This window comes from Suricata suricatta, chromosome 16 (assembly GCF_006229205.1).
Source record: "Suricata suricatta isolate VVHF042 chromosome 16, meerkat_22Aug2017_6uvM2_HiC, whole genome shotgun sequence".
Lineage (NCBI taxonomy): Eukaryota > Metazoa > Chordata > Mammalia > Carnivora > Herpestidae > Suricata > Suricata suricatta.
The window spans coordinates 34,666,608-34,690,704 of record NC_043715.1 but is presented as its reverse complement, the minus strand read 5'-3'; the positions used below and the strand labels follow the sequence as shown (position 1 = coordinate 34,690,704).

Sequence of the window (24,097 nt, the reverse complement as noted above, 5' to 3'; positions counted from 1 at the left end):
AGAAAGAAGAAAGCTGGAGGTATCACAATCTCGGGTTTCGACAGTGTGGTACTGGCACAAAAATAGACACCAAATCAATGGAACAGGGTAGAGAGCCCACTGATCTACATGGCCAATTAATCTATGATAAAGGAGGCAAGAATATACAATGGAATAAAGACAGTCTTTTCAATAAATAGTGCTAGGAAAATCTGATAGCTACATTCAAGTAAATGAAACTGGACTACTTTCTTACAACATTCACACACACAAAGAATAAACTCAAAATGGATGAAAGACCTAAATGTGACTTGAAACCATAAATCTCCGAAAACATAGGCAGTAATCTCTTGGACACTGGCTTTAGCTACATATTTATGGATATGTCTCCTCAGGTAGGGAAACAAAGGCAAACATAAACTATTGGGACTATAGCAAAATAGTAAGCTTCTGTACAACAAAGGAAATGATCAACCCAACAAAAGGCAATTAATTGAATGGGAGAAGATACCTACAAATGATAAATCTGATAAGGGATTAATATCCAAAATTCCAAATAACTTATACAACTCAATACCATATAAATAAATAATCCAATTAAAAATGGGCAGAGAACCTGAATGAACATTTTCCCTAAGAAGACAACCAGATGGCCAATAGACACATGAAAAGACGTTCAACATCACTATCAGGCCAATCAAAACCACAATAGGTATCACCTTACACCAGTTAGAAAGGTTAGTATTAAAAAGATAAGAAATAACACATGTTGGGAAGGATGTGGAGGAAAAGGAACCTTTGTACTGTTGGTGGGAATGTAAACTGGTACAATTATGTGGAAAACAGTATGGGGGTTCCTCAAAAAATTAAAAACAGAAATACCATATGATCCATTACTTCCACTACTGGTTATTTACCCAAAGAAAACAAAAACACTAATTCAAAAGGATATATACACCCCTATATTTATTGTAGCATTATTACAATAGCCAAGATATAGACGGCATCCATGATAGGTAAATAGACAAAAAGAAGTGGTGTACACACACACACACACACACACACACACACACACACACTGTAGTATTACTTATCCATAAAAATGAATGAAATCTTGCCATTTTTGAAAATATATATGGACTTAGGGGGTACCATGCTAAGTGAAGTCAGTCAAAGAAAAGATAAATACTGTAGTATTTTACTTTTATGTTGAAGCTACAAAACAAAACAAACCAACAGAAAAACCCAGACTCTTTTTTTTTTAATATTTTTTATTTATTTTTGAGAGACAGCCCGAGCAGGGGAGGGTCAGAGAGAGAGGGATGTACAGAATGTGAAGCAGGCTCCAGGCTCTGAGCCAGCTGTCAGCAGAGAGCCCTAGGCAGGGCTCGAATCCACAAACTGCGAGATCATGACCTGAGCCAAAGCCGGACGCTTAACCGACTGAGCCACCCAGGCGCCCCAACCCAGACTCTTAAATGTAGAGAACAAATTGGTTGCCAGAGGGGAGATGAGTGGGAGGATGATGAAATAGATGAAGGGGAGTAAGAAGTACAAATCCCCAATTATAATGTAAATGAATCATGGAGATGTAAAATACAGCAAGCACTCAATAATGTATAGAATTTTTGAATCAATACATTGCATACCTGAAACTAATAAAACATTGTATGTCAATTATGCTTCAATAAAAACAAAAGAAGCATACACCAATGGGGACCTGCATCCATAAAAATAAATAAATAAATAAAATAAGTAATGAATTAAATTTTTTAAAAAATGACAGCTTACTTTGAAAAGATTATATGAGATGTATACTTAACAAACATCCCTAATACTAATGACACATATAACCAATGTTTCAAATGAAGACTACTATATCAAAAAAGGAAAGAAAATAAGTCATTTGTATAATATGAACAAAACACTCTTGATTTAAAAAATATGAACTAGGAGAGAACATAAAGAATTTATATGAGAAAGAATGTATTTGAATAACTCTAGAGAAACCCTGCTTTCAAAGGCTGAGTCACAATTTAGAAGTGAGTCAGAGTTTCTAACACTGACTAGATAATATGGACAGGTGGCTGAAAACCATAAACAACTGTAGTAAGGAGAACAATCAAAATCAAAGGAAGATCAAGGAGCTTATTTCCAGGAAATGACCTCCCACCAGTACTCAGAAAATTAACAGCTTTACACTAATAATAACTAGAAATTTATTATACCTGATAGATATTTTGAAAAGCTGTTAATTCAAGTGATACAGTGAATTTTTAAATCAAAATAAGTAGTTCTTGTGTTGATTTTTTTCTAGAATCCATAAACATTATATATGTCAGAATCACTGATACACATAATCATATTTTTGAGATGGATAATTACAAAGGAAAATGGTCAGATAAGGAAGATACTCACTATTAACCTACTGAACAATTTTATAAAACTGAAACATGCATATGAGGAGGTCACTGTTAGTGGCCATCAACAAGGATGGCCCCGTATTTTAATATGTAATGCAGAAGGAGGGGTATATAGTGTTCAAGAGCACAGCTTTTGAGACAAAGACAAGGATCTCCCAACTCTGCCCCTTACCAGCTCTGTGCCCTTTTTAATTTTGCTGAACCCCTATTACGACATCTGTATAATGAGGATAAATAATACTGCTTACCTCTGGAAGTCTGAAAGGATTAACTGAGATAAATGTAAAAGAGTTCCTGCCAGATAATAAGTACTGTTAAGTATTATGAAAAGAAGTAAACAAACATTTGGAAGATACTATAAACTCTTAAATCCTTAAATGTCACTAAGTAATAATAAGAACCTGAGACTTTCCTATGATTAAACTAAGAATACATTAGTGATATGAGGAAATCTGATGACAGGCAGGAGCAGTTTAAGTACAGGTAACACCGCTCACTTCTGTATGTGACAGGGAATAAAAGGAATAGACTTGCTTCTGCAGAACAGAACAGAAAAACTGCATTGCTCTGAGAGAGCCACCGTGGAAACAGATTGCTCTGGACAGAGGATTGTCACAAAAGGCACTTTCACCCATCCATCCATCCATCCATCCATCCATCCACTACTCATCCACTATCTACCTAACTATCCATCCATCTGTCCACCCAATCCATCACTCAGCTCTTTAGTGGGTGAGGGTTAAGCACAGAAGAGCTATGCATCTACCTACAATGAAGAAGTACAACTTTGTTTTTGCTTATTAATGGATGGGACATTTACACAGAAGGAAAAAGCAGCATTGTAGATAGAAGAAAATGGAGTTGAAATAAAAGCCTAAGTGTTTGAAAATGGAAACAGGGCATTTAGAAAGAGGGTGGCACTGGGACTTTCATAATTCATTCTCAGGCTTCTTTATTGCTCTGATAGTGGAGAATTCCCCTCAGGTGTAATATGCCAAAGAGGGACAAATTTCACTGTCTTTCCTCTTTTCCAGGCTGTTATGTATCAGAACGTCTAAGAATAGGCCAGATACTGCAATAATCAGTTTCCTAGTACTGTGGCAATTAAATAAGGAAAGATAAATGCCTGCTGAAGTTCACAGGGCAGTTATATGGATTGCTCTACTTATCAAAGATTCATTCTACTAATTGGGACAGGCTTAGAGAGACTAGTGTCCCAATTAAGTTGTGGGTTATATCAGATAAAGTAGTAAGAATATCACCTGTTAAATTATAAAACAGCAGTGTAATAATGTAAAATAATTATCCTACAGAATTTTAAATTTTTAAAGGGTCAATTATACGTTCTAATACCTTGCATCATTAAAACAATAAAAAATAGTATAGTTTTGAGCATACAGCATGTGATCAGAGGTATAATTTTACTAAAAAACGTCTTGCCTAGATATATTATATATATAAACCTGTACATAAAGGCTTCAGGGATTTAGGGTCCTAGTTTTCCTCATGCTTGTATATCTTAAAAGAAATGAGCACAGCTTTAACATTGCTTTAAATGCTGAGTATGTATAAAATCAGGATTCTGAAGTAGCAATTTCATAATCTGTATATAAATTACCATTCCAATCAAAAAGCATTCAAAATATTTTATCAGAATCACATCTGGCATCCGTGACTCACCAAGATAGATGCCTCAGTCTTTGCTAGAAAGTAGCAACTCAGAGAGTAATCACTTTTGCTATGGCAACCATTGCAGTGTAATCGCCATAGTGACATGGAATGGAACAAACTGGACTTAGAATATTCCAAAAACATCTACTCACTTAGGCTCCAAATGGCAATGTGTGCATATAAAATATTTTAGTTTTCCAAAAATTTATAACAGTATTATCTTTGGTGGGATAGGTGGAGGAGAACCAAGGTCCAGCAAGTTAGAGAGAAAAATGTTTAAATTGGTTGCTTTTACTTTAATCATGTCAGAACAAACTGGCACTAGAAAGATTAAAAAAAAAAATAAAGAGAAGCTGTGCAAATATAGTAGCTTGTTTCAGTGTTAAATAATATAAATACTATAGATGATACATGTTGCCAGAAGTTAGGAATTAGAAAAACAAATATGAAGACTACGAAGAAAAATTTTAAGGATTCAGGACATCTCCTACTGAAATCAGCACTTATCTGTTTTATTTTATTTTTTGAGCTTACTTGTTTATTTTTGAGAAAGAGGGAGTGGGTGAGCAGGGGGGACAGAGAGAGAGAGAGGGAGAATCAGCACAGAGCTCAAAGCAGGGCTCGAACCCACGAACCGTGAGATCATGACCTGAGCCAAAATCAAGCTTAACCAACTGAGCTACCCAGGCACCCCAGTATCCATCTACTTTAAAGATTCAGAACACTTTTTAGTTCAAGCACTTATCTTTAATCAAAATGAGCAAAAGTAATCTTGGATCAGTCCTCATCATGTAAATGACACTTAGAAGTTCTGGTTTAGTAGGATTACGGTTAAAGATACTTAACACATATCCTAAATTTGGGCCCAATTCTTAAAAACCAATTAATTAAATAAATTAGAATATATTTTCATTTAATTAAGTTATTCATTAAAAATTATTCATTGAGAATTTAAAAGTGACTGGCACTGCTCCAGGTATGAAATAGCAGTGAACAAAACACAACTATGGAGTATATTCTAGTGAGTACAAGAGTAAAATGCGCAATATGTCAGTGATCAATGCTGTGGAGAAAAATAAAGAGGGAAAGGAGATAGGAGTGCTAGGGGTAGGGAGCAGAATTTAAATAGAGTGATCAGAGAAGGTCCATTGCATTGGGCAATATTTTAGCAAGACTAGAAGGTTGTGAGGGAGTGACCCATGAGAAATATCTGGAGAAAGAAAATTTCAGAGAGAGGAATGAGCAAGGGCAGAAGCCCTCAGGGGAAACCATGTCTGGCCTGTTTGAAGGACACAAAGAGGCCAACTTGGCTGGAATACAGTTATATTTTTATACAATTAGGAAGAAACGTGGGATACTCTGGGGAGGTACTCCTTCATTTACTCCTTCTACTCCATCTACTACATCGTCTAAAAGGCATTTAAAAAAGGATATACTGATATCCAACTCTGTGCCTCTCCAGAGCTTGTATCTCCCATTAGTATCTGGTTTTCGTGTCTAACAGACATCTCAAACTTAACATGTCCAAAACAGAATTACTAACAGAACTCCAAACTTCCTCTTTTGACTCCTTTTCTACCTCGGGGAATGGTTTCAATATCCAGAGTTGTTCAAGCTCCAAACCTGAAAGTCATCCATCCTTTTCTCTTCCCTCCAATACCAATCAGTAAGTCCCATCAATTTTGTCTCCAACACCTCCTAAAAATGACTACCACTCTCACCTCCAGCTCCAAGTCATCATGTCTTTTGCCTGGTTAATTGCATATCCTTTTAACAGGTCTCCTTGAAGCTTCCAATTACATCTAGAATAAAATCTAAACTCTACCTTGGACAACAAGGCCCCAAAGACCTGGCCAAGTGCCAGACTTCTTTTTGTTCCTTCAATGTTTGTTTACGTGTTATCTCTACGTGGAAAGCGCTCCCAAAACCTCATGTGACTTCATCTTGGGTCAAATTTGATCTCCAACCAGCTATGAACATAGCCCCTCTCACTTCCTATTTTAATACTTTAATTTCCTCAAAGCTCTTACTACTTTCTAAAAAACCTTGCTAATTTAATGAATTCTTCTTGTCTTTCTCCCCTCAAATGAATTTAAACTTCATAAGAACAGGATTCTTGTATGCTTCACTTATGGTATATGCCAAGCAGCTAGACTAGAGCAGTCCAAATAGGAGGCACTCAAAAAATATTTTTTGAATACATTAACATCTTATATATCTTTTGGTATAAAACAGGAAGATAACTGAATGGAAAAATAAGTGATCACCGTACAATTTTAAAGAATAAACCATTTGATATGTTTGTATCATAAATTTCATTCAAAGGAATATAACTATTATATTTCAAATTACTTGAATCCAGGAATTACATCTAATTTATCCATACTGCATATATTAAAATATTCTGTACTTGAATCTTCTTAATATTCTGACTGGAGATGAAGGTGCTATGGTAATACATTTAAAAGAGAGTATCTGAAACCTCAAACATTTTTTTTATTGATTATTCTCAATTGAAATTCAGTGTCACTTTTTGATGAAAAAACAAATAAAGCTACTTAACAAAAGAACAGCCAATTTCCAAGTGTATGAAACAAACCGACTCCACTATTAAGTCTTTAGAATAAAAGGCAGTCTTAAATAACTCATAATGAAAACAGGCCCCGAAAACATAGCACCTAGAACTTTCCCCTTTATAATCTCTTATTATATAATATATATATATAATTATAATCATATAATAAGATGATCATCATCTATCTGAAGGCATCTGATTTTCAAAATTCTTCTGTAAAGAGAATATGAACAATCAGCTAGCTCTCCATTAGCATTCAGGCTAAATAATAACTTTAAATTTCCATACATGGCTCACTGGATTTACTTTTATTATCAGATCAAGCACTAACAAGAAACAATTTTAATTTGACAAATTGTTATTGAATATACCTAATTAAAAAACAAAAGAAAATATAATTGTCATGTTACTTTGAACTAAGCATTCAGTTCTACCATGATTGATTTGGAATTAAAATCTAATTTTTACCAAGCAGCATATAGACTTCTTAAAATAATTTGATTTTGAGGTTTCTCTTTTTTTCTCTTTCATTTTAAGATTATCATTGATTATTTACAGGGCTAGGCAATGGAAATACTCAATTTAATATTTGGTCTCAACCATCACAATCTTTCAAGGGTTTGATATCTTGAAATATGTTAATAACATTCAAGGGTGACCAAGTTTTCTAATTTCATTAGGCTTTTTATTTCTTATGAAATAAGATGATCAGATTGACAATTTCCAGGCTTCACCAACATGTTAGATATCCTCCCTTCACTTAAAGAATAAAATGTGATCGCCTTATGATGATCTGATATATACAAGTTAGCATCATATTTGGATATATGTTTATTTATTATGAGAGTTAAAATGACTCAGTCTATAAAAACCACTAACGTTCTATGAAGCTTCTTTTTCAAATATATTTTTAAAAATATATTTTTAATGTTTACTTATTTTTGAGAGAGAGTGTGAGCAGTGTACAGGCAGAGAGAGAAACACACAGAGAATCCAATGCAGGCTCCATGCTGTCAGTGCAAAGCGTGAAGTGGGGATCAAACCCAAGAACTGTGAGATCATGACCTGAGCTGAAGTTGGACACCTAACCGACTAAGCCACCTGGGTGCCCTATGAAGCTTTCTATTTTCCCTTTAGTTTTACAGCTTTTTATTGATTTCTACCATATCTGGCATTGTATACAAAATTAATGTTTTCTCTAAGTCTGGTTTATATAATGAAAAATGTATCTTATTTTTCTTGACTTTTTTGTCCTATACAATTTAATGAGATAACCATCTTCTTTATAGAAATTCTAGAATATTCTGACCCAAACTTAAAATACAGTTTAAAAGTGTTACATAGTAGGATAAGATATAAAACATGTTTTCTAGAAGATGATTACTTAATTAGTAGAGGCATCTATGGGTTGCATATTCCCCAAGTACCTCATCTGACACTAACCAATAGCAGCCACTATTTATGAGCTGATTTCTAAGGCTCAGAGATTGCTAAAGAGTTCTGCAGACAGGACTTTGGGCCAATACATTTGTAATCTGCAGTGTAAAGGCCTTTTCCTGGTCATATTATCATCAATGGTTTCCGACCACCTTGCAGCCCTTGTTTTTCTCTCCCCTTATTCCTCTGTAAAGCTATTTATCCTCTCTTCAGGTCTTGACTTCTTAGCTCGTGGAGGACTTTTAAACTTGCCTTGCTTTATTCCTGAAACTATTCCTAAATGTTCCAGCTTTGTTATCTTATTAGCATAATTAATGTGATGGCTCTAAAGTATCTCTAAGTATCCAAACCAGCTTTCTCTCTTAATTACCTATCTCTGTGAAGGATGGTACAGAAAACAATTCCTTTAGTCATTCAGAGGCTTTTTGTTTTATTCTCTGGAGTCAAATTAATCACTAAAATTATTGATTCTTTCTTTACAATGTGTTTCACACTTGTCCCTCCATTAACTGATATAGTTAAGTGCATGCTCGTACTACCTCATGCCTTGACCTGTCTACTTACTGGTTTCTATCCTAGAAAACCCAGTACTTTAAACTTTAAATTTGCCTCTCTTTTGATATCAAAATCTCAGGCATGTTAGAAATTCTAATAATATCCCCCTGAATTCCTATTCTATGTCCAAGGAGCAATACTGTCTGCATGTCCTACAAAAGCAGAAGATTTTAACTTTACTTTCTGAAGTTAATTTAAAAAGGTATTAGTATGAGTATTAAAGGTAAAGGTATTAGTACAGAGATGTTTTACCACTTCCCACTGCTTTCACCGAATAAAATTAACATTTCTTCATCTGCTACTCATTTGGTAATTCAATATGTTCCCAGTCCATTTTTATGTTTTTACATTTTTACAGAAACTCTATTCAAGTCTAAGTGGTTCATTTATTTGCTAGTCATTAGTCACACCCTGGTTAGTTAGTAACTGTACAGATTTTTAGCCAAACACCAGAGTAGTTTCAAAGTCCAGTCCAAAAATCTACCTCTTCAATGAAACTTCCTACCGTTTCTTATCCTAAAGTGATTCAATTTGCCATAAGACTTTACATCTTGTCTATGGCATTAAATCTGTAATTAACAGTGAAATATAGTCTGGTGTCTCTTACTTTTACATTATGGGACTTGTTTTTTTATTCCTGTGCTTTTTCAGATTTGTCTTTTGTTTTCCAAATTAGACTATAAATTTCTTTTTTTTGGTAAAGTTTATTTATTTAGAGTCAGAGCATGTGAGTATGCATGTATGAGTGAGGGAAAGAATCTGAAACAGTCTCCACACTGCCAGCGCAGAACCCCATGTGGGGCTCAATTCCATGAACACGTGAGATCATGACCTCAGCCGAAACTAAGATCCTGACATCCAACTGACTAAGCCACCCAGGTGCCCCAAGACCACAAATGTCTTTTTTTTTTTAATGTTTATTTATTTCTGAGAGACAGAACAGAAGTGAGGGAGGGGCCAAATGAGAGGGAGACATAGAATCCGATGAAGGTTTCAAGCTGAGCTGTCAGCACAGAGCTTGACATGGGGCTTGAATTAATGGCCACAAGATTATGACCTGAGCCAAAGCTGGATGCTTAACCAACTGAGCCACTCAGGCATCACAAGATTATAAATTTCTTAAAGGCAAGGATCTTATCTTAAAAATCTCTGCCTTCTTACATGGCATTCAGTACAATATTTGAAACATTAATGAAGGTCTAACTTTTGTATTTTATTTGTAGGAGTTAAAGATCTTGTTAAAGTACATGACCTCTCTAAAGTTTTCATGCAACTCATAGGATAGGATCACTTATATATGAACTTAGTTATAAGAACTATGACAAAAATATCTAACAACACTTTAAGTACATATTTTGGTGTCTTTCTTCCCATTGCTGACTATTACTCTTCCATAATTTACTTTTTCATTATTAAATTCATATAGTAAATGACTCAATCTAACTACATAACAGAAAATATGAAAAACAGGGAATAAGACGACCTATTAACCTGCTTTCATCTAACCATTACTATCAGTTTGAAATATATTTTCTAGTCTGGTTTTTTTTTTTTTTTAGATGATTACATTGTATAGCATTGTTCTGCTCTTTTCTTTCAGAAGACTCTTCATAATCATCATTTTCATCAGCTGCATAATACTCCACGGTATTTTATTTAGCTAATACCTGGGACAGTATTTGTCTTATAAAGGAAATAAGTAACATAATTAGTTTAAAAAATTATTCTGTTGATTTTTTGATAAAGGCTCTTAATTTGTGTTATTTCAAATCACCCTACCCTTATTCTACACCAGAAAAGTCTAAGTTTAAAGTAGATTTTTAAAATCTCTTACAAAACATTTTTTTCTTAGCAGCTAAAAACTTCATCATCGCTGTAAAACACCTGTTCCTAGACAACTTCAGTGAACTGGAAGCCATTTACACCCTCCTTTCTGCCGCAGGATTCCTCCTGTGGGCTCTATCATTTACTCATGCATTGTTTTTTTACCCATTTGGTAAGTGGTGAGTTTCTGAAATCATGCTGATTTCCTGACTGTCAGTCAAACTTATCTTGACTTGGTTCTAAGAGAGTGGTGGGGGGTGAGTGGTGGTCTGAGCAGGGAGGTCAGGATGCAATTCACAGCTGTATTCTAATGTTAAGAAATGTATGTTTTATATATTAATATTCATAACCTTATTCAACGCCATCTGCTTTTTTGAACTCATTAGCAGTCTTGTTTTTTAATAATACCCAACTAAAAATACATGGATTTTTAAAAAAAAGATATTCTGGATATTTACTTAAAGTTTATTGATATATTAAAAGTGTTTGCTGACATGCTACCTAAAATCATAAAAAATAGTGGGGAAATACAGCTATGCTTACTATATTCTATATGCTGCACGTTACAAAACATACCAACATGTTAAAGTCTATGTTTATGTTTAGTCAAATTTAAATAAATTTTAAGCTACTAATAACTTTGTTAAATCAAGGCACTTATATAAAACGCACAATCATTAAATAACTTGAATCTGGAGGTTCTTAACTGGAGTTAAGGGAGGTATGTGTGCCCTTTGAAAATTATATAATGCGTATATGCTTCTGTTTTTCCTAGAGGGAGACTTACAAAAGGATTTGTCATCAACCCGGCTTATCAAGTCAGTCAGCATATTCAAAAAAATTTTCATGTATTCTATGACTTCACTATTTGCTTATTAAAAGACTATATATAAAATCAGGCACCAGAATTTGACTATATACAAAATCAAAGCATGTAACATAAAACTAAAATACAGTACAACACAGAGATGCATGTTAATATTTCCATCAAATAACATTGTTTTTTTAAAGTTTATTTTTGAGAAAGAGACAGAGAGCAAGCATGTATGTACAAAGGGGGAGAGAGAAGAGAGAGAATCCCAAGCAGGATCTGCCCTGTCACAGAATCTCATAAACCACAAGATCATGGCCTGACCCGAAATCATGAGTCGAATGCTTAACCGACTGAGCCACCCAGGTGCCCCTCAAACAACACTTTTTAACTTGTTATAGCTGCTTTGGAATTCATCTCTATGACACCAAACAATACATTCATTTAGTCAATTGAGCAAAGACCAGTAAAGACAAGAAAAACCAGGTAAATCCAATGAAAAGATTCATGTTATAATCTCTTGTGATGTTACTATGTGCCTGACACAGTGCTTCGTTCCCATTGTGTTTTTCACTGTAGTCTTGTGAAGTGGATATGACTGTCATTGAGATTTGACAAATGAGGAAACTGAGGCCTCTGGACATGGTGACATGTCATCTGGATTCTGAGGAACAAGTTGAGCTGTTTATTGGCAGAATGAAGGAAAAATAGCAGGGGAATGGGCTTTAAACTCCTAGGTGGTGGTCATCTAGACCACTTTCCCATCTAATACCAAAATCCTTTTTAATAATAACTGACAAATGATGAAAAAGCCATACATGTTTTGGAAATTCCTAACCAAAGTGAACTTGATTTATAATGTAGAATCTTAAGGAAAAGAGAGATTCATGTGTCCTCATCTGGCAAATTCATAATAGATGTTACTCTTCCTTGTAATTATGATGTAAATAAAACTGGTTTTTAGTATTCAAGTTTCAAGAGGTCAGGTTAACTCCAACTTTTTGTTGTTGTTCTATAAGATATACATGAAGACTTCACGATACTTACTATTTGATATTCCCTAGAAAAGCCTCAATAGACTTCCTTGTTTTGCATGTTACTCCTGCAAACATGAGTTCCTTAAGTTTAAATTATATTTTAAACATAAATGTCAGGGTGCCAGGGTGGCTCAGTCGGTTAAGCATCTGACTTCAGCTCAGGTCATGATCTCACAGTCCGTGGGTTTGAGCCCCGCATCGGGCTCTGTGCTGACAGCTCAGAGCCTGGAGCCTGCTTCTGATTCTGTGTCTCCATCTCTCCCTGCCCCTCCCCACCTCATGCTCTGTTTCTCTCTGCCTCAATAATAAATAAAAACATTAAAAAAATAAACATAAATGTCATAAATGGCCCCCTTTGTATTAAGGAATTGACCACATGCCATGTATAATACTAGAAAAGACACCTTTTAAATCTTTAATAGTTCTGAAGACAACAAAATTATATTCAGGTATGTGAAATTAATATGACTAGGTTAGAGAGAGGGGTAGAATTTGAAAGAGGAAAAGAATCTTACCAAAGTCTGCAAATGCTGACTGTCCAACCACCACCATATTTTGAGGTTTTTCAAATACAGTACTGACAGAGAAATTTCCATCCTGTTAAGGGCAGAAAATTTTGGATTAGACTACTGTAATCCATTCATCTGTCAAGTGTGAAACAAAAAAGCATTTTAACTGAAGCAGGGAACTAAATAATTTAAGGCTTTTGTTGTAGTACACAAAAATTATTCCACTTTCCTATTCTACTTTTACCATAAAAAAAGAAACTGCTGTGAGTTGATAAATTCTCTCTCTCTCAATCTCACCCCCAACCCCTAGCCTCTCCCTAGCTTGTGTGCACACTTTCTCTTTCTAAAAAAATAAATAAATAAATAAAGGCTCAGATGAAAATTCCACTGATCCTTACATAATTCATTAGCAACTCAAACAACTCAAGTCTGTGTATCATTATGACAAGAGAGCAAGGATTACACCAACCGGTAGGTGCTAACGGGAGGAGGCGAGGCTCTTCAAGAGAGAAACCCCATTAGAGATCCTTTGTTTCAGTTACTCTTTCCAAAGTGGAGAAGTGCCTTTCCTTTCTACAATGTCATTCATTCATTCATTCATTCATTCATAGAGCACAAGCATGGGAGAGACGCAGAGGGAGGGAGGGAGAGAGAGAGAGCAAAGCTTAAGCAGGCTCTACACTCACTGCAGAGCCCCACATGGAGCCAGAATCCATGACCCTGGGATTTGACCTGAGCCAATATCAAGAGCTGGGCACCCAGGTGCCCTACCTTTCTACAATTTTAGATTATAACCCCAGAAAAATCAACCAAAACACTGAATTTGGAGCACTTAGTTTTATACAGAGCGTTCTTTTTATCACTGACATTTATATTCACTATTTGACATACTGACTTTGATTACTACATACTTTATATAGATACCTATATTTTGAAAAATAATTTAAAATTAAAATTTTTTTCTCCTAAGGATACTGCAGATTTGCATGTTAATTTTTTAAGAAGTCATTTCTGCTATTTTAGAAAAGGCACTGCTGCATTGAAAACATGAAGACCAAATGCTAGAGGAACATAAGTGGGTGAGATTTGTCTTGTGACAAATCAAACATTTTCTAACCATTTTAACACTGTTGTCTGCATGCAGAAACATGTTTTCCCTATGATTACTAAAGTATACGATATACTTTTTAAATGATGTTTCTACAGACATCTTATTCACATTGTGTCTTAAACTTGTGATTCCCCGCCAGTCTTATGGAGTACCAGAATTTAGATTAGAGATATATCAAAGGGGCCAAATTTCTAACTAAAGTTTCAAGTGTTTTTGCGTTTTAGAAAGATACCATTGGGTACATAGTGGACATAATGTTTGTAGAATAAATGGAAAATCTCTTTTAAAATACATCAGTTTCATGTGACATAAAGCAGAATGTCAACTTATTATACTGATTCAACTGCAATTACTCTCATGAAGTTCTGTTAAACTTAGTAAGTATACCTAGAAATGATTCTGGCTATAACCTCACGGTGCATCTCCATCAAGAAACACTGAGTATTTCCCAGATGATGGCTTCCCATGTCTAAGATGCTATATTAACCTCAATAACAAAAAACAAAAACCAACAGTTCTTTTCATTCACTGGAGAAAGAGAAATATTCTTGCTACAGTGAGAGCATGCAGAATACATTATATATATGACATAATTGAGGGAAGATAATATTTATCAAATTTAACTTCTCCTTATCATTACTTAGTCATTGCTCTAACTGGTAATAAAAAACTAACTCAATCTCCATTCAGATTAGTGTCATTTACATTTTTAATATTTGATAAAAAAGATTCTATAAACTTCATCAACATGTTATTACTCTTATCAGATAACACAATTTAAAGTGATGTATGACGATACTTATTTTCAAACATGAAATTGCTTTGTACCTATCTAACATAGGAAATACTAGCATGTCATCAAGACTCTTTCATACTGAGAGAGCAGAACAGTCTAGTGGAAAGGGCGCTAGATGTGGAGTTAGATGACAGGGGTTCTAGTTCTGCTTTTATTGGTAAGTTGTATAACTTCGGAAAAGCCACTTACTGCTCTGGGTCTCAGCTCTAAGCCTTTAGAAGGGGTAAACGTACTGTCTACTTGAGGAGTCTATAGAAGATCAATGCAGTGATAAATTAGAAAGTATTCTACAAAATGTAAAGTAATCAGATACTTATATGGTATTTTTATAATGGCAGTCTTATGCTTATGAGCTGCAAGTACCTCTTCCATGGACTGCTCTTTGACACTAATGCACGCACTCTGTCCCTTTCTTTACCAGGCTGCTCTCACGGGCCTTCACTGTATGCCTACAATCTAAAGTTGGGCTGAGTCACTAGGGGTTCTGCTGCAGCTATGTCTTTCTCCTTTCCTTGTGACTGTACAATGAATGACTTAAGGGTAGAAATTTTAGAAACAGATTTCCTAGTTGAACTTCTACCTCCACTGTTTGCTAACTTTCAGATCCAAATAAGTTAGCTCTAATCTAAAAGCATCTGTTTACTTATTTCGAAAATGTATTTTACAAAGTTTTTGGGAAGATTAGTGATAGTCCATATAAAGTGCTAAGTAGAATACACGCACACATTATGGATTTAGTTAACATGAACTATTATCACTAGTAGGAACACTAATAGTAATACTACTATTCCTGCTAGAAAAACTACCATCTGGCATTGAAGCAGCTAACCCACTGCCAGCTTCTGCTTAAATTTCAACAGGTGCAATGTTGTAACAAGAATCTTTTTTGTATGTAGATGGCTACCCATGCTTTGGCCTGTATGTTTTAATATTTAATGTTAAAATTGTTATATTTAAAATATTTGAGAAAATGACCAAGAAACAGTATCTGATGACTATATATCATATAGTCATCTTTATTATATCTTTATTCATATAAAGCAATGATTCTCAATTTGGGGTGATTTTGTGCTCCAGGGATACTGGGCAATGTCTGGGGATTTGATTGTCAAAATTAGGGGTAGCTATTAGCATCTAAGTAAGTAGAAATGAGAGATACTGATAAATAACCTACAATGCATAAGACAGAACTCTACGATAAAGAATTATCTGGCCTCAAATGGTAATAGTGATAAGACTGTTAAGTTTCTGACATAAAGGATAGTAGGTATTGCCCAAGGGTCTAGCTTTGCCATTCTTTAGTCTTCCCCTTTGTGGCACTTACTTGGTCACTTCCTTGAACTCTAGTCTTACATTTCTAATTGCCTCCTTGATATGTCTCTTATCTGAAATAATTTTTTTCCTGCCTCAAATTAGATATTTCATTTGTCTTTTTTCTAACTGGTCACTAGTACAAAACACAAATTACCCTTGCATTAATGGTCATTATGTCTTCTCATATTTATCCCATCTAGGCTATTCCCAATACTATACTCCTTTAATTATTCACCTCTTTCCCAGGTGATAGTAAATTCCACCTAAGTTAGCTCCCTGCCTCCAGATTTTCCATGCAAACTTACCTGATAGGCAGCAGCAAGATAACAGCAACAATGAGAGCTCTGTTCATCTCACCTTCAGAACTCAAAGGCTTAAAAGCTTCTCAATAAATATTTAAAAGATCAAATTACTTAGTTTAGAAGTCAAAGCCTCTGCTAATCTTGTCTAAACTAATTTTTCTTATCTTACCTTCCTGTATTTTTTCATGCTCTGGCCCAAATCAGCCATGTTGCACTCTCTGAATATGTCTTGGTTTTCCGGTGTACTTCCTTCCCCATCCCTTTCTCTCACTTCCAACCACTAACATCCTCCTCATTTGTACTGGCCATTTCAAATACCACATCTTTCTTGAGTCTTCCCTGATGATCCTCGGTGGACCAAATGGAAGCACCTGCTCTGTCTTTGAGCTAACTGTAGCATGAGGTCGTATACTGCATTATACCAGCCAGAGCTGCCCATACGCACAACCTAGGCCTGTTGGCATAGAAGCTCGATTCATTTCTGTACCTCCAGAGCACCTGCACGGGACAGTGTCCACAACTGACATTTTAATGAGATTTGCTGAAGCTCTAGCTCTACTACCTAATATGGTTTTATATATTTGTAGGGATTTTTTTGTTTTGTTTTGGGTCAATCTGTATACTACAAATTGTTTGCCCAATCTCTAACTGAAAATATCCTCCATTTAAAAAATTTTCCACTTTATTTAAACTAATTAATTAATATGGAGTCTACATTTCCCTTAATTGTACCAGTGACTTATTAATTGTTAATATGGGCACCTTACTAACCCAGCTGTTTTACAGCAAGAACAACTCTTAGTCTCTACTGCCTATCACCCATTTTATCAACTTTCTTTAAAGAAAACAATAATAAAAGAGATCAAATAAATATCTGGTCTCTTCTTGAAGATTCTTCTCCTACTACATTGCTTTACTAAGTTTAATTCTGAAGACTGCCATGATTTTCAAGATCAGGAGACATACCCGACTTCCCTAATATATAACAGAGAGTCAGACAAAAGGAAGAAACAAAGGAATACTTATCAAATGAAAGAAATAAAGCCACAGCAAAAGAGTTAAATTAAGTGGAGACAAACAATATGCCTCATCAAGAATTCAAAGTAATGGTTATAAAGATATTCACTGGACTTGAGAAAAGAGTGTAGAGTCTCAGTGAGACATTCAAGAAGAACTTGAAAATATAAAAAAAAAAAAAGAACCAATTAGAGAAGAAGAACTTAATAACCAAAATTAAGACAGTACTAGAGGGAATCAACAGAAGATCAGAGGAGGGAGAAGAACAGATTAGCGACCTGGAAGACAGAGTAACGGAAAGCAACCAAGCTGAACCACAGAGAGGAAAAAGAATAGTAAAAAATGAGAATAGACTTATGGAAGTCAGTAACATCATCAGGGTAATAATATTTGCATTATAGGGATCCCAGATGGAGAAGAGACAAAAGGGCAGAAAATTTATTTGAAAAATAATAGCGTAAAGCATCACTAACGGGGAAGAAAACAAACATCCAGATCCAGGAGGCACAGAGCGCTCTCAACAAAATCAACCAAATAAAGTTCATACTAAGACACATAATAATTAAAATGGCAAAAAATACTGATGAAGAGAGAATTCTAAGAGCAACAAGAGAAAATAGTTACATTCAAGGGAAACCACACAAAACTATTAGCTCATTTGTCAGCAGAAAGTTTACAGGCCAAAAGGGAATGGAATGATATATTCAAAATACTGAAAGGAAAAACCTACAACCAAGAATATTCTACCCAACAAGGTTAACATTCAGAAGAGAAGGAGAGAAAAAAATGTTTCCTAGACACACAAAAGTTAAAGGAGTTCATCACCAATAACTGAGCCTTTCCAGAAATGTTAAAGGGAATTCTATGAGTGGAGAGCAAGGGAGTAAGAAAATTAGGAGTAAGAAAATAATGAAAGGAAAAAATTTCACAAGTAAATACAAACAAATAAGAAAAGCAGATTAATCACATATAAAATCAGTACAAAGGTTAAAGAAAAAAAGCAGTAAAATCAATTATACATGTAAAAACTAGTCAGAGACTCATAAAATAAAAGGATGATGGGGCGCCTGGAGGGCTCAGTCAGTTGAGCATACACGATCTCACTGTTTGTGAGTTCAAGCCCCACGTCGGGCTCTGTGCTGACAGCTCTGAGCCTGGAGCCTGCTTTGGATTCTGTGTCTCCCTTTCTCTCTGCCCCTCCCCTGCTCATGCTCTGTCTATCTCTCTCAAAAACAAATAAACATTAAAAACAATTTAAAAAAGGATTAAACCTATGATGTCATGTACATAAAACGAGCAGGGGGCGGGGAGTAAAAATTTAGTACTTTTAGAATGGCTTATACTTAAGTGACTATCAACTCAATACACACTATTGTTTTCATAAGATGTTATATATAAACCTACTGGTAACCACATAATCAGAAAATTATAATAGATACACAAAAAATAAAGAATAAGTAATCTAAGCATATCACTAAAGAAACCCATCAAACCACCAGGAAAGACAACAAAAGATGAAAGGAACAGAGAAGAACTACAAAAGCAACTGTAAAACAAGTAACAAAATAATAAGTACATCCTATCAATAATTACTGAATATAAATGGACTGACTAAATACTGCAACTAAAAGACACAGGGTGACAGTATGCATAGAAAGGCAGCTATCTGTTGCCTACAGAAGACTCCTTTCAGACCTAAACACATGCAGATTGAAAGTGAAGGGAGGAAAATCATTTACCATGCAAATGCAAGTGAAAAGAAAGCTGGGGTAGCAAAAGTTGTATAGAAGAAATGAGATATTTAAAAAAGGACTGTAGGGGCACTTGGGTGGCTATGTAAGTTAGGCATCTGACTCTTGGTTTAGGTTCAGGCCATGATCTTGCACTTTCGTAGGTTTGAGCCCTACATCGGGCTCTGCACTGGCAGCATGGGAGCCTGCTTGGAATTGTCTCTCATTGTTTCTCTCAAAATAAATAAATAAACTTAGAAAAAGAAAACCCAAAAACACAAAGACTGCAATAAGAGACAAAGAAGGACACTACATAACGATAAAGTGAACAATCCAACAAGAGTATGATATAATTAATTGTAAATATTTATACACCCAACATGGAGGCCAACTAAATACATAAAGCAACTACTTACAGATATAAAGGAAAAATCAACAAGAATACAATAATAGGGAGCTCCCATTTACATCAATGGATAGAACATTCAGACAAAAATCAACAAAGAAGCAATAGCTTTGAATGACATATTGGATGAATCTAAAGAAGTGGAATACTCATTCTTTTCAAGTGCACATGGAACATTCTCCAGATTAAATCACATACTGGGTCTCAATAAATTCAAATAGACTGAAAACAAATCATGTATCTTTTCTGACCGCAACAGCATGAAACTAGAAATAAAATCACAAGAAAGAAGCTGGAAAGTACACAAATACATGGAAGCTAAGTGATATACTAAATGATGAATGGGTCAAGTAAGAAAATCAAAGAGAAAATAAAAAAATACATGCAGACAAATGACTACAAAAACACAATGATCCAAAGGTTGAGGATGTAGCAAAAGTATTCCTAAGTGGGAAGTTTATAGCAACAGATGCCTCTGGAAACAAGAAAAATCTCAAATAAGCAACCTAACCTTACACCTAAAGGAGCTAGAAAATAAGAACAAATAAAGTTCCAAACCAGTGGAAGAAATGAAATAATAAAGCTTAGAGCAGGTATAAACGAAATAGAGATTAAAAACAATAGAACAGATCAGTGAAACCAGAAGCTAGTCTATTAAGAAGAGCAACAATTATTGATAAATTCTTAGCCAGACACATCAAAAAAACAAAACCAAGGAGACAGAGAGAGGGAGAGAGGGCTTAATCGAACAAAATCAGAAATGAAAGAGGAGTGGATGGTGACATATGGAAGAGTGAAACAGAGCCACTTTCTTAAACCAGACACGAAAATAAACTCAAAGTGGATGAAAGACTTAATTGTGAGACAGGAAACCATAAAAATCCTAGAGGAGAACACAGGTAGCAATCTCTTTGACTTTGGTCACAGCAATTTATTATTAGATATGTCACCAAAGGAAAGAGAACAAAAGAAAACATGAACTACTAGGGCTTCATCAAGATAAAAAGCACAGCAAAGGAAACAAATCAACAAAATGAAAGGACAGCCTATGGAATGGGAGAAGACACTTGCAAACAACATATCTGATGAAGGGTTAGATTCAAAATCTGTTAAGAACTTGTCAAACTCAACACTCCAAAAACAAACAACTCAGGTAAGAAATGGACAGAAAACATGAATAGACATGTTTCCAAAGAAGACATACAGATGGCTAACAGACGCATGAAAAGATCCTCAATATGACTCATCATCAGGGAAATACAAATCAAAGCCATGATGAAATTATCACCTCATACCTGTCAGAATGGCTAAAATTAACAACACAAGAGACAATAGGTGTTGGCAAGAATGCAGAAAAGGGGAACCCTCTAGCACTGTTGGTGGGAATACTGGTGCAGCTGCTCTGGAAAACAGTATGGAGATTGCTCAAAAAACTAAAAATAGAACTACCTTCTACGATCCAGCAAGTGCACTATTAGGTATTTACCCAAAGGATACAAAAATACAGATTTGAAGGGATACATGCACCCCAATGTTTTTAGAGCAGCAGTATCAACAATAGCCAAACTATGGAGAGATCACTGACTGATGAATGGATAAAGAGGATACAGTGGAATATAACTCAACCATCAAAAAGAATGAAATCTTGCAACAACATGGATGGAGCTAGAGAGTAAAATGTATAAATTGTATAAAATGTATAAAAAGTGTAATAAATTAATCAGAGAAGGACAAATACCATATGATTTCACTCATATGTGGAATCTAAGAAACAAAACAGATGAACACATGGGAAGGGGGTAAAAAGAGGAGAGAAGAAAACAAACCATATGAAACAATAGAACAAATGATATCTTAATGATAGAGGACAATCTGAGGGTTGAGGGAGGACAGTGGGTGGGACTTGGGATATATGGGTGATGGGTATTAAAAAAAGGGCACTCGTTGTGATGACCACTGGGTGTTGTATATAAGTGATGAATCACTGAATTCTACTCCTGAAATCAATATTGCAATGTAATGTTAACTAAAATTTAAATAAATAATAAAAAGAAAAGAAAGAGGAGAAATAACAAGTGATACTACAGAAATACAAAGGATTATAAGAGAATAGTAAGTGAAAAATTATATGTCAACAAATTGGACAACCTAGAAGAAATGGATAAATTCCTAGAAACTATAACTTCCTAAAATGGAATCAGGAAGAAATAGAAAATTTGACCATACTCATTACCAGCAGTGAAATTGAATTAATACTCAAAAAACTCCCAACAAACAAAAGTCCAGAAGCAGATGGCTTCACAGATGAATTCTACCAAACATTAAAAGAAGAATTAATACCTAATTTTCTCAAAGTATTCCAAAAAACAGATGAGGAAGGAAAGCCATTCAATTCATTCTATGAGGCCAGCATTACCCTGATACCAAAACCAAAAAAGACACTACAAAAAATGAAAATTTTAGGAGAATAAGTCTAATGAACATAGATGAAAAAGTTCTCAACAAAATATTAGCAAACCGAATCCAACAATACACATAAAGTTATTCATCATGATTAAGAGGATTTATTCCAGGGATGCAAGGGTGGTTCATTATTTGCAAAGCAGTCAATGTGACACGTCACATTAACAAGAGAAAGGATAAAACCCATGTGATCATATCAGCAAATGCAAAGGAAGCATTTGAGAATGTACAATATCTATGCAAGATAAAAACTCTCAACAAAATAGTTTTAGAGGAAATATACCTCAACAAAGTACCAGCCATATATGAAAAACTCATGGCTAGTATCATATGTAATAATGAAACACTGAGCTTTTCTCTAAGATCAGGAACAAGACCAGGATATCCACTCACCATTTTTTATTCAACATAGTACTGAAAATCCTAGCCACAGTACTAAGACACCCAAGGCATTCAAATTGCTAAGAAATATAATTTTCACTATTTGCAGATGATATGATACTATGTATAGAAAAAAATCTACTAAAAAATGTGCCAAAAATCTACTAGAACTTATAAATAAATTTAGTAAAGTCACAGGGTATAAAATTAATATACAGACATCTGTTGCATTTCTGTACCCTAATAATGAAGTAGCAGTAGGAGAAGTTAAGAAAACAATCGCATTTACAACTGCCCCAAAGATAATATAATACTGAGAAATATACGTAACCAAGAAGGTGAATAACTTGTACTCCAAAAACTATACAACTCTGATGAAAGGAATTGATGATGATACAAACAAATGGAAAGGTATACTATGCTTGTGGACTGGAACACCCACCATTGTTCTAATGTCCATTATACAATCTACAGATTTCATGCAATCCCTATCAAAGAAATCTATAGATTTAACGCAATCACTATCAAAATACAAGTAACATTTATCACAGAACTAGAACAATCCTAAAATTTGTATAGAACCAAAAAAGATCCCAAACAGTCGAAGCAATCTTGAGAAAGAAGAAGAAAGCTAGAGATATCACAGTCGCAGATTTCAAGGTAGAGTACAAAGCTATAGTAATCAAAGCAGTATGATAGTGGCACCAAAACAGACACATAGATCAATGGAATAGAATACAGCCCAAATATAAACCCACATTTATATATTCAAGTAATCTCTGACAAAGGAGGCAAGAATATATAATGGGGGAAGAAGTCTCTTCAACAAATGGTACTGTGTAAACTGGACAACTATATGTGAAAGAGTGAAACTGACCACCTTCTTATACCATACAGAAAAATTAAATCTGAAATAGATTAAAGACAATAAATGTGAGGTCTGAAACCAAAAAATTCCTTGGAAGAAAACATGTGATAACTGCTTTGACAGTGGCTGTAGCAACACTTTTCCACATATCTTTCCTCAAGCATGAGAAAAAAAGAAAAATTAAACTATTGAGACTATACCAAAAATCAAAAGCCTTTGCACATTAAGGAAAACTACCACCAAATCAAAAAGGCAACCTACTGAATGGGAGAAGTTATCCAATGGTATATAATAGGAAATGATATCCAAAATGGGGTTAATATCCAAAATATAAAAATAACAAATAATTCAACATAAAAAAAACAAATAATTTGATTTAAAAATGGGCAGAGGAACTTAGTGGACATTTTTCCAAAGAAGACATGTATGACCAACAGACACTTAAAAGATGTTGACCATCACTAATCATCATGGAAATTAAAATGACCATTAGATATCATTTTACACGTCAGAATGGTTAAAATAAAAAACATAATAACAAGTATTGGCAAGGATGGGGAAAAAAAGGAATCCTCTGTGTGTTGATTGTAATGCAAATAGATGCAGCCTCTGGAAAACAGTATGGAAGTTCTTCAAAAAATTAAAAATACGATCCAGTGATTCTACTCTGGGTATCAACCCAAAGAAAACAAAAGTACTAATTTGAAAAGATATGTGCGCCCCTATGTTTACTGCATCAGGATTTACAATGGCCAAGATATGGAGGCAGCCCAACTATCTATTTGCAAACAGATAGAGAAGATGTGTTGTATATGCAATGGACTATTACTCATCCATAAATACAAATGAGACCTTGCCATTTGCAATAATATGGATGACTCTGTAGGG

General features: G+C 34.7%; 1 protein-coding gene across 2 annotated transcripts in view; it reads right to left on the bottom strand.

Moving 5' to 3' along the window:
• The window catches only part of ITFG1 (integrin alpha FG-GAP repeat containing 1), a 270,698-nt gene that overhangs the window by 170,605 nt on the left and 75,996 nt on the right, over nucleotides 1-24,097 (bottom strand). For both annotated transcript variants that reach the window (XM_029924964.1, XM_029924963.1), the window contains exon 8: nucleotides 12,828-12,909. In XM_029924964.1, coding sequence (XP_029780824.1) covers nucleotides 12,828-12,909 — 82 coding nt within the window. The remainder of the gene's footprint in view (nucleotides 1-12,827; nucleotides 12,910-24,097) is intronic.